Genomic DNA, 18,272 nt, shown 5'->3' with positions numbered 1-18,272 from the left:
AGGTCATATTGTACTAATTTTCAGGCTAGTATAACAGTTTTACATACTTCATTTTTCAAGTAACATGTTATTTTTCTCATATGGTGCATTGCCTTGAACTGTGTCTTTGGTGTGAGTTGCACATGCACAAAAATAGTTATTATTTTGTAACTATTTTTTATTTCAAATATAACGTTTAACTTTGCAATAACGCTGCATCACAGTAGCAACTGTATGTCTGCTGACTGACTGGAGTGTATATATTTTATGATATATGTATAAATATACACATACACCTCACACTGAGGATGACATGAGTATCTAATCTGTCTAATACTTGTTTAGACATTTCACTAAAAACAAAAAATGAAGCTCGTCATGGCACAAGGGGTGAAAGTCAAGGCCTATAACACAACAGCTAACAACCAATCAGCATCTTGAAATGTCAGACATCACTACACATGCAGCTTCCAGCATGAAATGTAGAGACATGCTTTGTTGCTGTGACCCTCTGAAAAAGCAAAGTAAACTCATTTCATTATTAACTCCGAACCTTTCTGTCTTTCTGTGCTTCGGTCTCCAGAGACACAACGCGTGTATGGTTCCATGATTCCAGCATACTGCTGATAATTATTTAATGATGAGACACAGATGGTAAAGACACATTTAACTCTCTGCTGTCTTACTTTGCAATGGATGGATTGCATGGATGCATGGTTTAATTACTAGAAGAATATTTTGACTTGATGGCATTTTACTCTTGTTCCCTCCTTCCTCTTGCGACTCTGCAATGGGAAGTTAAAAAAACAGCAAAATGATACGACTTGAGGCAGTCGAACGGTTCTCGTCTCCTCCTTTGCAAAACATCAGTGATGCAAAAGCTGCTGGTGCCACATGTCAATTAAATAATAATGGTCTATCTTTTTTCTTCAAGATGAGCTGAAAGGAAGAAAAAAGAATTTAGTTTGCTGAGGAGCGAACATAAGAAGGATGGAAATTTAAAATTGATTAACAAGAGGCTGTTATTGTCCTATTCTGTTCTATTACTGAGCGGCACACCAAAGAACAATCACCTTTATTAATTCATTACTGCACGAGGCGAATGAGTACAAACAGCTATCTCACAAAGTCACACACACACGTGCTTTAGAAACTTCATCTTAATTTTCGATTGGGCCAAAACAAATCAAGCAAGGCCTGTGTTTGACAAACCCAAATGAAAGTCAATCCCCAAGAGCCTCTACTAAATTGCTTTGCTCAGGAGCAATTATAAAGGGATCTGTTGATTTTGTTGTTAAGTGGCTCTGATTGGTTGCGGAGTGGCAGGCGCTAATGTGGACACTAATGCAAAGTGACATGTGTAACAGGAATCAGGACCTCATCACCTCTGTGCCTATTAAGACTGATTCAGGGGAAACATTTCACTCACACACTCACCTTGAGCCTTGGCACCATGACTGGACATAAACTGTTGATGCTAGCGCCGATGAAAGATCAGTGCCCTGCGTTTTTTTATACAGGATGGGTGGATACCATAGAAAATACTACACAAAATACAAAAAGCTAATACTGGTTTCAGACATTCTCAAATCAAGTCCCACTAAAACTGGCCATTAGCTGACTCCGCCCCTGCCCCATTTAAATCTTATTCAGTTTAGACTCACCTGAGAGTAAATCTATCCCTCATCTGCTGCTGAATGTAAACATATGAAAGTATTAAGTATGTTTCATCGGATAGATGTGCAAGAACATACAAGGAACTTCGGACCAATTATGAAACAGTTTACCATCTAGCCCCAGCCAACGATCGGCAGCTACATTTAGCAGCAGTTAGCAGATACTGGGCTGATATACTGCCCCCTATCATTTGGAGTTAGGCTTGACAGGTGACCAGTTCTCTATTGCATATTTAGTGCCTGTCACCATGTAGGTTGGATTCCCTGTGAAATGAAAAGAAAATTCAAACCATTTTTTAAAAAAGGTTTCTGAGGATAAACGGATATGTTTCACAGCCTGAGGAAAGAAGCTGCTCTGTGGTCTGGTGGTACGGAAACAATGTTTCTGTATAGTCAGACAGCAGAAGAACAACTAGCTTATACAAAATGCTTAATGTGTTGGCCTTGCAAGACAGCCTTATCTCGCTGTTGGTTCATTATTATAAAGACATTGAACCTGTGTGAACCAACAAAGTTGACTTTGTCCAACCATCGTCATATCATAATTATTACTTTTACACAGCCACAAACAGAGTTGTTACCTCATCGCTGTACATTCTGCAAAATGGTGTGTTTAAAAACGAAAAAATAATTTGCGTCCTTCTTTCGGCTGCTGATGGAGGGGGGGATAGCCTGGCTGTAAAGGTAGAAGAAAATCCATCAATCAGCACCTCTGAAGCATGTTGTTTTTTGTTTTTTTTTGTTTTTTTTTGTTTTTTGTTTACTCTATCCAAAAATCCAAACATAAAATAGATGGATATGTGCTAGACTATTTCTTGGCCACTTGCAGTTACCTCCTGGAGATCCCTCTGGCAACCTTACAGTGACAACAAGTCTGGCACAAAACCCGCAGAAAACCACAACTTGGCTTTAAGCAAATGAGATATAACACGATAAATAGGACGCTTTGGACATGCTGGTCTTGGTAGAATATGTTACTGTTGGACAGAGCCTGACTAGCTGTGTCCCCTGTCTTTGCATTCTTCATGCTAAGCTACTTGATTTATGTTCTTTTTTATCGGGAATACGCATATTCCTCAAAATGTCAGACTATTCCTTTGAAAGTGTAAATTATTTGGATCCGATCATAAAGTTTGGCATGAACTGGATCTACCACATAAAGATGAGTGAAAGCTTCATGGGAAAAAACACAAGTACCACCTGTACACTCTGTTGCAAACCAATATAGCAGACCTGCAATAAGTTCAACCTCAGTGAGGCTCATAATGTTTAATTTGTGTTGAGACTGGAGGGTGCTGATTCAACACAGAGGGGATTTTCTGAGGCTGTAGTTTGTGCTATTGTTGTGTTGTGCTGCATTACATTGTGAGGCGTCTCTGTTTCTGTGTCCGCCCCTATCGCAGATTTTTTTGTTCCACCTATCATTGTGCACCTAATGCCAGACACAGACTGACAGAGAGTTGGACCACGTCAAACACTGTGTGTGTGTGTGTGTGTGTGTGTGTGTGTCCGTGTGAGAAACATCTGCAGTTTGTCAGCAGTGTCTGCTGCCTGGCAGAGGGTGGCGACCAGGAATGGTGCGAACGTGACATAATGTCACAACAAGGCAGCAAATGTGCTAAATGTTCAGGGGCAGGCAGCTGCTCCAGAAGAGAATCAAGCTGCTCATATTAATGCCAATTAAGATCAGACTTAATCAAGAAAATGTAATTGCAAACTGCTACCTTTGTCCTCTTACGTTCAGATAGACTTTAGCTCATATACTCTAAATGAACTCTGTGTGAACTCAGGAAATACCCTTCAGTTCACCTGCAGTAAAGTCACATGTGTGTGTTTGTGAGTGTCTGACTACTTCTCATCATCTACTTTATTTGACACATTTTACATATTTAACATTCTGATATGATGGAAAAACAAGCCCTGACAGGAGAAATGACACCCCGTCTTCCCTTCAGCAGAGTGTAATGCGGCAAAATGATGAGAAGACTTTGCGAAAGGTAAAACGGGGGGCATACGTTTCTGTGTGACTGGTTTTCCCAGATGGCCATGTGGAGGGAGCTGTGTGATCAGAGATCTAATAAACCGGTGGATATGCTGCATCGCCTTTCCTGGGAGGGAGTTGTTGCCATAGCAACCACAAGCACTGCAGGTTAATGGTGGGAAATTATGATTTGCCGGTCGCTAACTAACACACGGAGCCATTGCCGAGGCAACTTTGAAGCTTTCTGTGGCGGCAGAGCGATAGGAGCGCCTCCTCGCAGTGCAGTTTTTGGACACCACAAAAGGCATTTGAACCAGTTCCAGTTGGCCCGCAGCAAAATGAATCACATTTCACTAATGCATTTGAATGGTTTTGCTCTGTATTTGCTACACACTCAATCTGCACATAATCCTGAATCTTAAAGTAGTAAAACATATGAAAACAACTTTCAGAATCTCAAATAGGAATCAAGTCTCTTACTAGTGTCTCTGAGGATGAATAAAACTTTAGAAACTGTGAGTTATGATAGCGTTTCTGTCCAGTTCTCAGAATAACATTTGTTGCTTATACTGTTGCAAAGAGTCATTGCCTCTTACCGATTGGCCCTAATAGACTAAGGTTTAAGATCTACGAGCTTGAGTCTTCTGCTCGAGGAATAGCTTGACATTTAGGAAAATACATTCATATTATTTCTTGCAGAAAGTACCATTCTCATGTCTGTGTGATAGCAACACTGGAAACAGGGGGAACAGCTAGAAAACAACTAAATCTGGCTTCCTATTCACTGTACACGCATGAAAGTGGCGTCAGTCTTGTTATCTAACGCTCAGCAAAAAATTGTGTAAGAAAAATTCCTAAAATTCAGATACAAGCATTTTGTGTTGATTCAGTAAAAGGGCTAAAAGACAGGAGTAGCTTCAAAGTTCACTCTGAAGCTGTCACAACACAATGAAGAAGGCTTTCCTTCTGGAGACAGCCATCAGCTGGAGATATATTTGCCTTTTAACCACGCGTACACGTAGACAACGGTTACAGGACGATACCGAAACATGGCACATCATAGCTTGTCTTCAAAACCTTCCACCATCGCTGTCCCCGTGGCTTCCGACATGTTTACTGACCCCTGACCCTTTCGGAACCCCACACTGCCCCCACCGTTCATGTGGGTATTGCACTAATTTCATCCAATGTGCACTACCGACGCTCTGAGCACACGCAATTAGCCATCATGCATTTGTGAACACGTTGTTGAAACCAAGCATATCTCCGGCATTAGTGGACATTCTTCCCCCCTCAGGTTTTCTGTAGAAGGTTTAGAACAACATCAGCTCCCCGACTCTACGAGAAGAAGAGGCATTCATCCCCAGGGGACCACTGTCTAATATTTAATTCTTGAACGTCAAATATAAAACAACTGTTAAGGTCCTTTCCCTGCGGCTTTGAAGATATCAAGTGTGATGCGACAGAGACTCGATCTGCTTATAGAAACCAGCTCTTTGGCTTTGTAATGTCATCAGTTACGCTCATTAGGGAGACGCATTACAGAGCATGCAAACGCTTTGTTGTGAATAAGAAGAGCGGAAATGAATCAGTTACTGTACCTCCATGACTCAGAGTGGAATCATCACCCTATTATATGACCTGTTCTGTTTGTGTTCAGAAGTTACCTCTAGGCTAAATGCATAAAGCAGGGCTTGATAAGGCAGCTGCATGAATAGGGTTAATCCGTACAAACACAGGAGGACTAACAGAGGAGCATCGAAGAGGGGCTCGCAAATACCACACGTGCTACTTATTAAAGAGAAGCAACACTGAAATGACAAACTGGCGTTGACATTCAATTAAAGGATGTGGATGTAACTCTCGGCTGCAGATGAACACCTGCCTGGCACACAATTCTCATCTCGACAAAGGAATGATCACATGCTGCCTTCTCCGTAGCTACAGTGTGTACAGAGGCAGCAGCTCAAACAGCAACAGATGAAACGTTGTCATTTTCTCTGCTCCCCTTACAAAAGAAAGGAAGGGGGGGAGGAGGAGGAGGAGGAGGAGGAGGAGGAGGAATCCAAACAAGTGACAGGTCTGAGAGAAGAGAGGTGCTTCTCTCTTTCAACATAAGGCTCCTCTGTGGAAGTTTGTGTGTGTGTGTGTGTGTGTGTGTGTGTGTGTGTGTGTGTGTGTGTGTGTGTGTGTGTGTGTGTGTGTGTGTGTGTGTGTGTGTGTGTGTGTGTGTGAGTATGTGAGTGAGAGAGGGGTGGTGGAGGGGGTCATAAGATCCACTTTAAAGTCCATTTCATATCATAATTATTCTGAATTATTAATCACAAAGTCATTAATTTTACATCATCTCTGGGTCCATGGCACCCACGAGTCTTCATACACGCTCTCCTCTCAAACAAACGATGAATAAACTTCAGTCGCGTCGACAATGAAACTCATTTTAAAAGAGCTCAACAAACAATGAGGTGCCATATCCCCCCCGCCCCAGCTGCACCACCATCACACCTCACTCCTCCAGCTCGTGGCCGGCAGGGTGGGACTTTTGTTCCCGTGGTGCTGATGACAGAACAGATGGTGAGGAGGGTTGCCTTGTTTTTTTTGTTTTTTGTCTGTCGGTGTCAGACGCGTTTCAGTCCAGCTGACCTGCGCCAGGCAGCTGCTCGTCACTGGGAGCTGTGCGCTGCAGCGTCTGTTTCACTTCTCAACTATCACCGCCGCGTCTCCAAGCACACGAGATCCGAGCTGATGCCACAGAGCTTCTTTTTTTTTTTTTTTTTTCCTCCACAGATTTGAAATAAGGCTGCTTATTTTCTGTTCGCTCTGCATCATCATAATCAGCATCATCATCATCATCATCGTCGTCCCGGAGCTGCGGATGCTGCATGGGTCAGATACAGTAGCCTGCAGCAGAGGATACGGCGCTTCATAGGTGAGAGCAGCGTGGTTATTCTGTGCATGTGCTCAAATCTTGATACATTAAAAAAAACAAAAAAACATCCCAGATCATTTCCTTATTTCATGTCTGGGTAGAAAAGGGTGTTTCCGTCGGGTCAAGAGTGATAAACTCGTAAAGATGAAATCATCATTTGCTTGTTTTTTGTTTTGTTTTCGTTTTTTTAGAAATGCACAGATCAACAAAGATGAAATGAAACAATAACGCGTTTCTCTCCGTGGTGTGGGTCCTCGTGCTGCGCGTGTGAACACAGAGAGATTTGAGTGCTTTGGGGTTTTTTGGGGGTCCAACAAAGAAAGATCTCTCTCTTTTTTGACAGAGAATAGACCCTCAAAGTTGTCATGTTTATTGATGTTTATGTGTGATATGTGTGATGTGTGCGCTGGGTCAGTCTCGTCGATAAAATGCATTATAGGAATATTAGATTTGCAAGGGCACTATGCTCTGCAGTCAATCTGTGCAGAGTGTATCATTATTATGAGCCTGTTTCCAAGTACAAACAATAGACAGCCATAAACTGATCAGGGATCAGAGGAGGAGAAGCAAACCTAGAAACAAAACATCAAAACCAAATGCTGGAATTCTTGTGTTTAGTTGCAGTATTCACTTCTGTTTGTACTTCAGCCCCCAAAAGACACATATTTATGTACACTGTGAGTCTCGTCAGTAAAGCTGCAGTCACGCCAGCAGCCCTGACATTTCATTGCACCGTGACACCGGGTTCAACTAACAGTGGATTGGAACATTCACACAAACTGCAGCATCACTTGCCAGTGCGGAGTGCAGCTGAAACAGCTGAGTACAGGCTCATGTGCTCCACAGGACCCATTTGCATGGGGTCAGGAGAATCAGCAGAAGTCTGAAGAGGAGATGCAGAGGAGGGAGAAAGAAAGGAAGACGAGCCAGTGTTTCTGCTCAGAAGTTGGAGAAAGCAGGCAGGGTTAGTCTGCATTGTTTGGGTCACCTTTGTCAAGTGAGCTCTGTTGTTTCACCTGCTGCATTACAGCAACACCTGTTACTGAGACCACTGAAGAGCCCACTGGTATCAGTGTGGTGTACGGTTATCACATAGGGTTGATCAGAGCAGGAGGGACATTGTGCATTTGTTTTGGGAGTCAAAACAATTGATACATATGTCACCAAATGAGGGTTGAAAAGGCTGTGGCACCTTCCCCCAATCCTCACAATGCACAGTGACGTACGTCCTCAGCTGGTCATGAGGAGTGTGAGAACCTGCCGAAACAAAGACACGTCTCGGTGCGTCTGTGTGTGTTTGGGTACGAGCCATTGTGAGCCATGGGGCCAAACTCTGCAACATGTGCTGGTGCCGGGGTTCCCACAGCAGCAGAGACAAGGGTGCACCAGCTTGACCTTCTCCCTTTGTGAGTGTGATCTGAAGGGGAGCGTAGAGACACTACGGGCCAATGAGAAGGTTCGGTCATGTGATGTTGTGACTGAGTCAGCTGTTTTTTCATCCTTTGTTTTATCAGCAATAGACTGAAACTGTATTTTGGGTTTCACACACAGCTTTTGTTCTAGATAGACAAGGTGGAAGAGACTTCAGTTCAGTTAAAGGGACACCATGTGTTTTTTGAGAAGACATTCAAACTTGGAATGTTATTATCTACTATATTAATGAGGTTATTACAAAAAGTCAGAAATACGTATTCTTTCCATAACTGAATAAACAGGCTGTTCTCAGAGGAAAATAAGATCCCCAGAACACTGTTTGAAGCTAGAAAAGTGGCAGGGTCCGCCACATATAAACAAAGTAAAACAGTATGAAATTGTGTTATCTTCAAGGTCAGTTTGTCTATTCAGTAATCAAAACGAAGAGAGTTTGTTTATTTAGTTCGTTTAGAAATAATAATTAAAAAAAACAGTCTGCGAAGATCTTTCTCTACTGAACAAAAACATGTGAATTAATCCTGCAGACGGACATTAAATGAAATTCCACCATGTATTTTCGGGGAAGACATTTGAATCAGAAGAGAAAGATCTTCATTGACTCATCTTTTATGCCTAAACTGGCTAAATAAACAAATTCTCTTTGTTTTTACAATGGAATAAGCTGAATAAAAAAGCTGACCTTGAAGGACAACACATTTTCATACTGTTTTACTTTTTTTTATATGTGGCGGACCCTGCCAACTTTCTAGCTTCAACAGTGTTCTGGACCCTATTTTCCTCAGAGAGCAGCTTGTTTATTCAGTTAAAACCACATTTCTGAATTTGTATTATCACCTCATTAATATAGTAAATATATACATTCTCAATTTGATCTTCTTCTCCAAAACTACACAGTGTGCCTTCAAATTAAAAATCATTTATAACCGCACAAGTTAATCTTCCTTGACCTCTGCTTTTCTTTCGATTAAGGATTCCCCTGACGTTAGAGACGGTGGCTTTGTCAGTATGATTGATCAATGCTCTAATGACAACAAACTGGCTTTTCACCAGCATTGCAACTGTAAGGAGCAATGAAGTGAAGGGGGAGGGCAAAAGGGGAAGAGATGGGGAAAAAAAATGAGAACCAGAGGGGAAAAATTATGTCAAGATCCATCTCAGCTCCTCGGGGAAATAAAGCTACCATATGGATTTGCAGTAAATAGGAATACAGGCAATTTGCCATGCTGCGGCTTATGAACTTTGATGTGTCTGAAGAAATATTTTTAAAAGTATGCAACATTCTTTCTTTTATTTCCATATGTTTTGGGGGATTTTCTCATTGTACCCTCGGCCCTGTTGCATTTTCAGTTCAGCAGTTCCCTCCTGTGGCCTTCTAATTGAAGCAGAGCTCTCTGTCCTCTCCCTCTTTACTTCCTCTCTCTTCCCTCTTTGACTGAGTGGACATGCATCCTTTCTCCTCTTCGGTTCTACACCTCTACCATCAGCAGCTGCACCAAAGCCCTGTGTGATGTGAAGTGAGACGCTTGCATACTAATGGAGCGGGAACAGGATGTGTCTCAGGCAGGCCAGCGCCGCGAAGACATGGAGAAAACATCAGGCACCACATGATAGCTCTGGACATGAGACCGACTGAAAAACTGGTTGTTTTTAGTGTTAAAATGCAGAGATGTGTTATACGGTGGTGTATGCTGACATGGGGAAAGAGCCAGACATTTGAGCATAAGTGCATGATATGATGGTGCTTACTGGTCAGCTGCATCATGCGTATACGCTCCGTCGTTTCACCATACGGTGTAATGCTGCAGTCACCTTCTTGTACCAGCAGCAGCTCTCGCTGGCATTTTCCTTAAGCCGCCTGATGGCACTGATAGCTGTCTTCTCATGTCTTCTCATTTGGTTATGAAACAGACATGCCGGTGGCATAGCCGTTGCTATGGTGACGGCATGTCTGTGAGCCTGTTGTGCGGCTGCTGATTCAGAAACACTGCTTACATTTTGCACCCAGTGAAAAGGGCCTCAGGAATAGAGGGGGCAAAGCATAGCCTCCTATGAAAAATGATGCAGTGTGCTATCAAGTGAGGTTCCCCCCGGCTGCACCAGTGGCACATGAGGTGTAGTATTAGCAGCACTGCATCCAAATTCTTCAAAGGTGCAAAAAGGAGTACAATTAAATTTCTTCAGATCAATCAAAGAGGCATTTTTTTTTAAACAATTCAAAACAAGAAGTGTTTTTTTATCTTCATCTGGTGAAAACAGAAGCAGATTTAAAGAGAAACCGTCCCTGCGTCTGACTGCAGGTCTGTGTTTCTTTAGCCACTCTGATTATCTTCATTGCTCCCTGTGTTGTCCAGAGATCCTGTCCTATAAATGTATTTATGAGGCCCTAGCATGGAGCAGACAAAGCTCATTATGTCCCACAATTACATCTCGCTGTCTCGGTTGGAACCTCGGGGCCAGTGATCGTCGCTTCAAGGTTTTACGTGAACCTGCCGGAAGCTACAGTAGTTGTATATTTGTTTTTGTGTGTGTGTGTTTTATATGTGTAATCATGTGTGCTTATATTAAAACCTCATAAGGATTGGGTGTGCAGACAGAGTAAATCCCTCCTGCTGGAGGCTTCAATTCAGACAGTCAGCTGGATAATGCCAAGCTGTTGAGGGATTTTTCTGCCTCCTCGCAGCGCTCTGCGTATGCATGCATGTCACAGTGTGTGAGTCGAGCGGGAAAACAGGATGTGTATTTTGTGGCTGTGCGGAGATGGTGCAATGTAGATACATATGTACACATGCATTTTTAATTATGTTCCCGACAGTGTAATTGCTTTCTGCTGCCTCAGCCAAGAGATTAGCAACGTTTTTTCAGGATACAGGAGCTGGTCCGGCCCGCTTTGACAGTGAGAGAATTAATCTGAGACCTAATCTCTGTCACGACCCAGAGAAGAAGAGTTCACAAAAGGTGTCGTCCCACCAAAGTGATTCTGTACAGCGTGGTGCTATAACACACCTCTCTCCATCTCCCTCTTCGATATGACCCTGTAGGATTTCACTTCTCCTCTGTCTTAGTTCTTGTCATGTTTCGAGACGAGACTCATAACCAGGACTTTGAGGCAGAATAAAATACACAGTGTGCTCTGTCTCCTCAGAATACACACATGTTTTCCATCCTGTAAAAGAATGCACAGACCAAAATAGCCTCATAGTATTTGTAGTTTGTAAGAGCTGTTTAATATTGCACAGATTGTATTCAGATTGTATCCACCAGTAGGAATGATGACACACGTCTGTGTATTCTGATAGTAGAAGTAGAGTGAAGGGCAATTGTGAATGAGTTGGCCAATGCTTTTTTTGTGTGTTTGATTTAGATATATTAATGATATATGCTTTGTGGGCTGTAAAGGTCACAGCACATGGATACATTGTACGTCACCTACAGGAAAAACTATTTGCTGCTGATGTCGAGGTGTAGACTATAGAGAATTTTATCCACAAACTGAAAAATCCTCAGTCAGAGTGGCAGAGCAGCTGGCTGTATGCCAGTTTGAATCCCTGGATTAGGAGTTGACAGGAATGCTTGGATCCCAGACACACCAAACTGACATCAAAAAAACTAGTGGCAACGAAATTCGAGTGTTGTGTCGCCTCATGTCACCTGTGTCTCGGCCAAGAACTAAAAGGCTTGATTTGAACCACCGCAAAAGATTACAACTGACGTACGTTCTACATTTGTTTAGCAGGGTTTGTGATGCTCATTTTACAGACGCTTCAAAAAAAGCCTTTTTGGGCCACGTGTGTCATGTGACCTCGTAATTAAACTGTTTAGCCACTACGAAAACTGGCTTCAAAGCCCAGCGCTCTCCCTGGGGGCTTGAGCTGAGTCGATAAAATCATGGATATTACAGTGACGGGCTCATTTGCTCAACAAGCAATGCTTTACCGTAAAACGTTTATGATTATTGTTAGATACGGATACGGACGGAGCCTCCTGCTGGTACTCACACTTTAATTTCATCCATTAATTTTTCCCACATTTTCTAATAGCTTGCGGCACAGTACGTCTGGTAGTCGTGGGGGACAGTGTAGCAGTGTGGCCACTATTTAAGCTTGACATGACCACAGGACAAGAGGAAGAACATTCAAAACTGAGGAGAGGTTACATGAGTTGAACATCTGCATGATGTTTCTTTGCACAGGCACAGAGGTACAGTTACTACAGAACAGCTTAGATCGCTTCATACGTAAATTAGAATTAGAATGCCTTTTTTGTAATCGCAGAGTGTACAATGAAATTTCAGTGGGCAAAGGTGACATACACAAGCTTTGAGGCACAATGCTGAACTCTGCTTAACCATCAGTGGAGCTGGTCGGTGGCCAGTGGCTGTACTGGGTAGCTTGTACGTATGAATCTGTGTACTGCAGTGATCATGAAGCAGGTCATCAGTAAAAAAGAGCATATGTGCTCAGCAGAGCTTCCGTGGGTCAACAAGGTCAACGCGTACACACAGTGAGGGAGAGGTGGGAACGGATGCAGACCCCCACAGTGCTGCCAGGCTGCCAGAAACCTGGTGCCAGGTGTCTGAGTTTTATGGCCTCAGCATGAAAGCGGCGATTACTCCGCCTGTCTCTTCCGATTTGATACCCAAGCAGCGCGCAACACATGGAGGAAGCGAGGGGGCAGACAAATGTATTACCAAGTAAATCTCTTTACACCGAGGCACAGTGTATTGTCCGGCACGTATTAAAAGACACTTGAATGGATTATTTGAGAAACCGAACGATGGATTATGAAAGTCGGGAGGAGGTGCCACATGTTCGGTTATTCCCATTCAGGATCCATGAATAGAGCCAAGAGAAGGTGCCACATTGCTCAGTCACACTGAGGGGAATCGGGTGGGTCAGTTTGAGTATGGCCGGGTCACTGCAGATACCAGCCATCTGATGCCAGACACCATGTGCGCTCTCACACACAGAGATGCAAACATGGATAAGCTGTGATGCTTAAACGCTAATTCTGATTTCTCTCCCTTTTGTGAATTTGAGATAGGAGCTGCAGTGCCTCTCTTCTGGCACGTCTGCCTGTGTTGCTCTTCTGCATAGCAAAGTGCTCCGTTCTGTTTTTGTTGAGCCGCTTCTTACACTATTGTACATGCAAATGTGGAGGGAAAACTGTGAGAGGGTGTCAACACATCGCAGGGCGCCAACAGACAGCACATGAAAGGGGAGAGAAAACAATCTGTAGCTGTTTTATGTTAATATTGGAGGGACTTGTCAGTTTTGATGTGAAACAAAATACAGCCAACTATCTCTGTCTGTTACACACACACACGTGCACACACACACACACACACACACACACACACACACACACACACACACACACACACACTGGATGCTCACCCTCAGTTTATTTATGAGTGTGAATTTCTGAGTGTGAGTCAGAGCAGAAGCTGACACTGTGGCGTTTAGTTTGAGCAAAGGGAGAGAAAACCTAAGAGTCTCTCTTGCCTTCTCTCTCGCTCATGCAAACAGTTATAGAGGCAGATGATTCCTTTTTGCTCCCTAATCACACACAATCACTCCCAACACTAACGTAGGAATGTGTGCACACATACAAACTTAGCCAACAGAGCATCAAAAGTCTCATTTAAAAAAATCACATCAAAGTTTGACATAGGTGGGTTACATTTTAGGATTTGTCGGGGGCTCCGCCTGTCAGCCCACCTGGACGACTCTGGCTCTTATGAAATTAAAAAAGCTAAATTAACTTCTCGTGAGCTTCCCATGGGCCTGTACGAAGGAGTGAGTGATTAACGGTGAAGAGCACACACTCCATGTTTATTAAGTAAGTTGTGTAATGGGCTCACAGCCAGAGTTGCCGGCTGTGCCCGCCACACACACTAGTGCAAGAGGATCACTGATACCAAGCTGGTATGCAGATAATCTACCCGGCGCAGAGACAAAGAAGTGCTAGTAATCTCTGAGGAGGCAGATATGCACCACAACAGGGAGCCAGAGTTAATATATTGGGTGCTGACAAATAAAAAAAATCAGGGAAGCAGAGTTCATATCTTGATTGCTGACAAATACGTAATGTACCAGAGTTTTTTCAGTACCAGCTACATGCTAAATGGACATTTTTGGTTGTGGAGAAGCTAAATTAGAGATTTGTTTTCTTTTGGGCTTCAGGTTCAGTCCTGCACTCCCCTAACCTGTAAAGAAAAGTAACAATTATTTTCACTAATGTAACAGTTTAACAAACAAAGCGTGAAACAAAGCTCATGCCCCACCAGTCTTTTAAAAAAAAATCTAAATCAATCATTATTTCGACTTAGAGGATGTAGACTTAGCTTCCGTCCATTCCTTTCCAACAGCTGTTTTCATTTTTCGCTACGTGAAGCGACAACCTCAGAGCTAGCAACTGTTGCCCTTTCTTTTTAGTCATTTTGCAGGGGCAACATCGCTGCATCCTGATGTAGTCAAGTGCCTCCCAAGACGATTGTGATTGAAGGACATGCAAACGAGCCAGAGTGTTTTTGTTTTTTTTCCCTCTCACAGAATGAGATTCGAGATAGGGAATAATCAACCCGTTGAGAAGCAACTAATAAGAAGGGATCTAAGTTTAGTTAATTTATGGAGCATCAGCGGTCTCTTGTTTGTCTATTTTCCTGACATGAATTACATTTATTCAACTTATTTTCACTGCATATCTTTCCTCTGGTCACCCCAAGTAGTTATTTGGCATGCGTGGTCTCACTCAATTTCATCTCAAGATCCAGAAGCAACTTTTTCTCAAACTTACTCTTATTTTTCAAACTGTGTCTGGCTGTGTGGGTGCTCATTAAAAGGTATGAATGTCTACAAGATGGCAGGGCAACGAGACAAATTTGACGAATTCATTCTGCTCTGTTAGACATGTCAACTTAGTGCCCTAAATATCTGTGGGGTGGCACAGTGGAAAACTACTACTTGCCTCATTTGTAACCCTCTGCAAGCAAACAAAATATGACTTACATTCTCTTTCCAGCTGTTGTCAGTTTGACTTCCTTACTGTGTTACTGGGTTTGCAGATAATCAAAGGTTCTCACATTTTACTTCCTTTCTGTTTGTTTAGGTCAAGTTTGAACCAGACGACCTTCGGCCCTGGCTTCTGCTAAAAAACTTTCTCCTGGATAAGAAATCACCACTCTGGAAATTGCCTACAGCATCTAGCCAGCAGCAAAGCAGACTAATGCTCATGAACCTTCCCTCCAAACCATTCTCCAGAACGCCGACTCTCGTCTAAGCTTTGTGTGAGCAGAGAGAGCAGACATCATGGCGCTCAGCTCGCAGCCTTGGCCTCCTCTGCTCTGGCTGTGCTCGGGATTGCTTCTTTCCTCTCTGTCGCCCACACAGGGCAAAGAATGTCCACGTTTGTGTGTATGCGAGATCCGCCCTTGGTTCACCCCTCAGTCGACGTACAAGGAAGCTACCACAGTGGACTGCAATGACTTGAGGCTCACGCACATCCCTACCAACCTGTCCACAGACACTCAGGTGTTACTGCTCCAAAGTAATGCCATCTCTCACACCAGTGGAGAGCTGGACGTGCTGTTCAACTTGACTGAGCTGGATCTATCACAGAACAACTTCAGCACTGTGGAAGCTGTGGGCCTCTCAAGCATGAACCATCTGACCACCCTGCATCTCGAGGAGAACCAGATCACCCAGCTGCCAGACCATTGCCTGGGAAACCTCTCCAATCTCCAGGAGCTTTACATCAACCACAACCAGATAAACTCCATATCCCCTCGAGCATTTGCAGGCCTACACAGCCTGCTGCGGCTTCATCTTAACTCCAACAGGCTCCATGTCATAGATAGCCGTTGGTTTGAACAAACACCCAACCTCGAGATTCTAATGATCGGTGAGAACCCAGTTATCGGCCTCCTGGACATGAACTTTAAGCCTCTAGGAAGACTGAGGAGTCTGGTTCTGGCTGGCATGGACCTTACTGATGTTCCGGCAAATGCATTTGTAGGTTTGGACAACCTTGAAAGCATTTCTTTCTATGACAACAAACTGGTCAGAATTCCTCAACTATCCCTTCAAAAAGTTCCCAATCTGAAATTCTTGGATTTAAACAAAAATCCCGTTCATAAAATCCAGGAAGGAGATTTCCGGAACATGTTACACCTGAAGGAGCTGGGTATCAACAACATGATGGAGTTAGTGTCAATTGACCGCTTCGCTCTGGACAACCTACCAGAGCTGACAAAGCTGGAGGCGACCAACAACCCTAAACTGTCTTATGTGCACAGGTTGGCCTTTAGGGACATGCCCTCCTTGGAGAGCCTGATGCTTAACAATAATGCCCTCACTGCCCTTTACCAGCACACTGTGGAGGTGCTGCCTAATCTGCGTGAGATCAGTCTGCATAGCAACCCATTGCGTTGTGACTGTGTCATTCAGTGGATGAGTTCGAACAGGACCACAGTGCGCTTCATGGAGCCGCTTGCCATGCTGTGCACCTCCCCATCAGAGCTCAAAGGCCAGCGAGTTCGAGGGCTAAGGCTTCTGGAGTCCTCAGAGCAATGCCTCCCGCTCATTTCCCACAACACCTTCCCCAGTCACCTGAACCTCGAGCTGGGCATGAGTGTCAGCCTTGACTGCAGGGCCACGGCTGAACCCGAGCCTGAGATCTACTGGGTGACTCCTCTTGGGACAAAAATCACAATAGACACTGTTTCAGAGAGGTACCACTTGAGCACTGAGGGAACACTGCGGCTGTTTCATGTTCAGGTGGAGGATTCTGGTCATTACACCTGTGTGGCCCAGAACACAGAAGGAGCTGACACACAGGTCGCCACCGTCCGTGTAAATGGCACCCTGCTGGACAGCGCGCAGGTGATGAAGATTTACGTCAAGCAGACTGAATCGCACTCGATCCTGGTTTCCTGGAAGGTCAATTCTAACGTCATGTCCTCCAACCTGAAGTGGGCCTCAGCCACCATGAAGATTGACAATCCGCACATCACCTACACAGCTCGTGTCCCTGTAGACGTTCACGAGTACAACCTCACACACCTTCAACCTGCCACTGAGTACGAGGTGTGCCTTACAGTCTCAAATGTCCACCTGCAGACACACAAGTCTTGTGTTAACGTGACAACACGTAGCGCTACCTTCGCCCTTGACCTGTCTGACCAGCACCCGAGTGCAGCGGTGCTGGCTGTCATGGCGGCCATGCTGGCCTTCCTTAGTCTTGCCACTGTGGGTGTCTACATGGCCCGCAGATGGAAGAGGAAAAACTACCACCACTCCCTGAAGAAATACATGCTGAAGACTTCCTCCATCCCCCTGAACGAGCTTTACCCTCCACTCATCAACCTGTGGGAGACCGATGGTGAGAAGGACAAAGATGGCAGCACAGAGGGAAAACCCTCCCCTGTTGACACCACACGTAGTTATTACATGTGGTGAGGATTTAGTAAGGAGGCCTGGCTGCCTCTCCAGCAGCACAAAAAGACACACTTTTGCCATTTTGGTGCAAAAGTCAATTAAAGTTGCAAATGTTTTTTTTGTATTCTCAGCTTTGCTAATAAGAGGCAGAGTGATCAAGGACAGGATTTTTATTAGTATAGCGTATCGCCTTTGTTTGATTCTTTCTCTTAATTGTTTTGGACTCTCCAAGATGGCAGCTGTATTTAGCCTCCAGGTTTTCTTAGTTGCTACGCTCTTGTTTCTGTGGTGATTTTTGACTCACTTTCCCGTTGGGTTAATGATACAGCAGCAGGGGCCAATGGTCTTCTTGCGTTATTAGTGAAAATCAGTGTTTTTTCCTCTGTTTTGTAAAACAGGTAATCTGTTGTGCACTGATAGATAATGGAGTTTGTCTGAACTTCAGTTAAAAGCTGACAGCGGGTTTAGACTCGTTAACCTGTCGACTGAATGTTAGCAATTGTGCAGTAATGTTGTATCAACTATACCTTTGAACTTTCTGATTTAAACTGCGACAGAATAGGATTTTAGTTTGCTGATAAATGTGATGTTAATGCTAGAAAAACAAATGTTTGTTAAAACATTTTGAGTTGTTTTTTATTAAGGTGCACTAGAAACTTTCACGACCCTTTCCCTGTTTACTCACTTATTTTGCTAGACTTTTATGCTAATTGCTTAGTTTATTATTTTCACATGCAATATGTATACTGATGAAGTTAAAATAATAAATTTTTGGTTCTTTTGCAGACATCTGGTCTTTTTTTTTTAATTCCTCCTCCACTCATACAGTCAAACCCTTT

The 18,272-nt window shown here is 43.7% G+C and overlaps 1 protein-coding gene across 1 annotated transcript; it reads left to right on the top strand.

The window, feature by feature from the left end:
- Nucleotides 1–6,113: 6,113 nt before the first annotated feature.
- Nucleotides 6,114–18,220, top strand: LOC115582680 (leucine-rich repeat neuronal protein 1-like). Its single transcript, XM_030418791.1, has 2 exons — nt 6,114–6,565; nt 15,107–18,220. Exon 2 carries the CDS (start codon nt 15,307–15,309, stop codon nt 17,452–17,454), a length of 2,148 nt encoding a protein of 715 aa, XP_030274651.1. The 5' UTR covers nt 6,114–6,565; nt 15,107–15,306; the 3' UTR covers nt 17,455–18,220.
- The last annotated feature ends 52 nt before the right edge of the window (nt 18,221–18,272 follow it).

This window comes from Sparus aurata, chromosome 6 (assembly GCF_900880675.1).
Source record: "Sparus aurata chromosome 6, fSpaAur1.1, whole genome shotgun sequence".
Classification (NCBI taxonomy): domain Eukaryota; kingdom Metazoa; phylum Chordata; class Actinopteri; order Spariformes; family Sparidae; genus Sparus; species Sparus aurata.
Note: the sequence above shows the minus strand (reverse complement) of the source record. Positions and strands in the feature narration are given on the sequence as shown.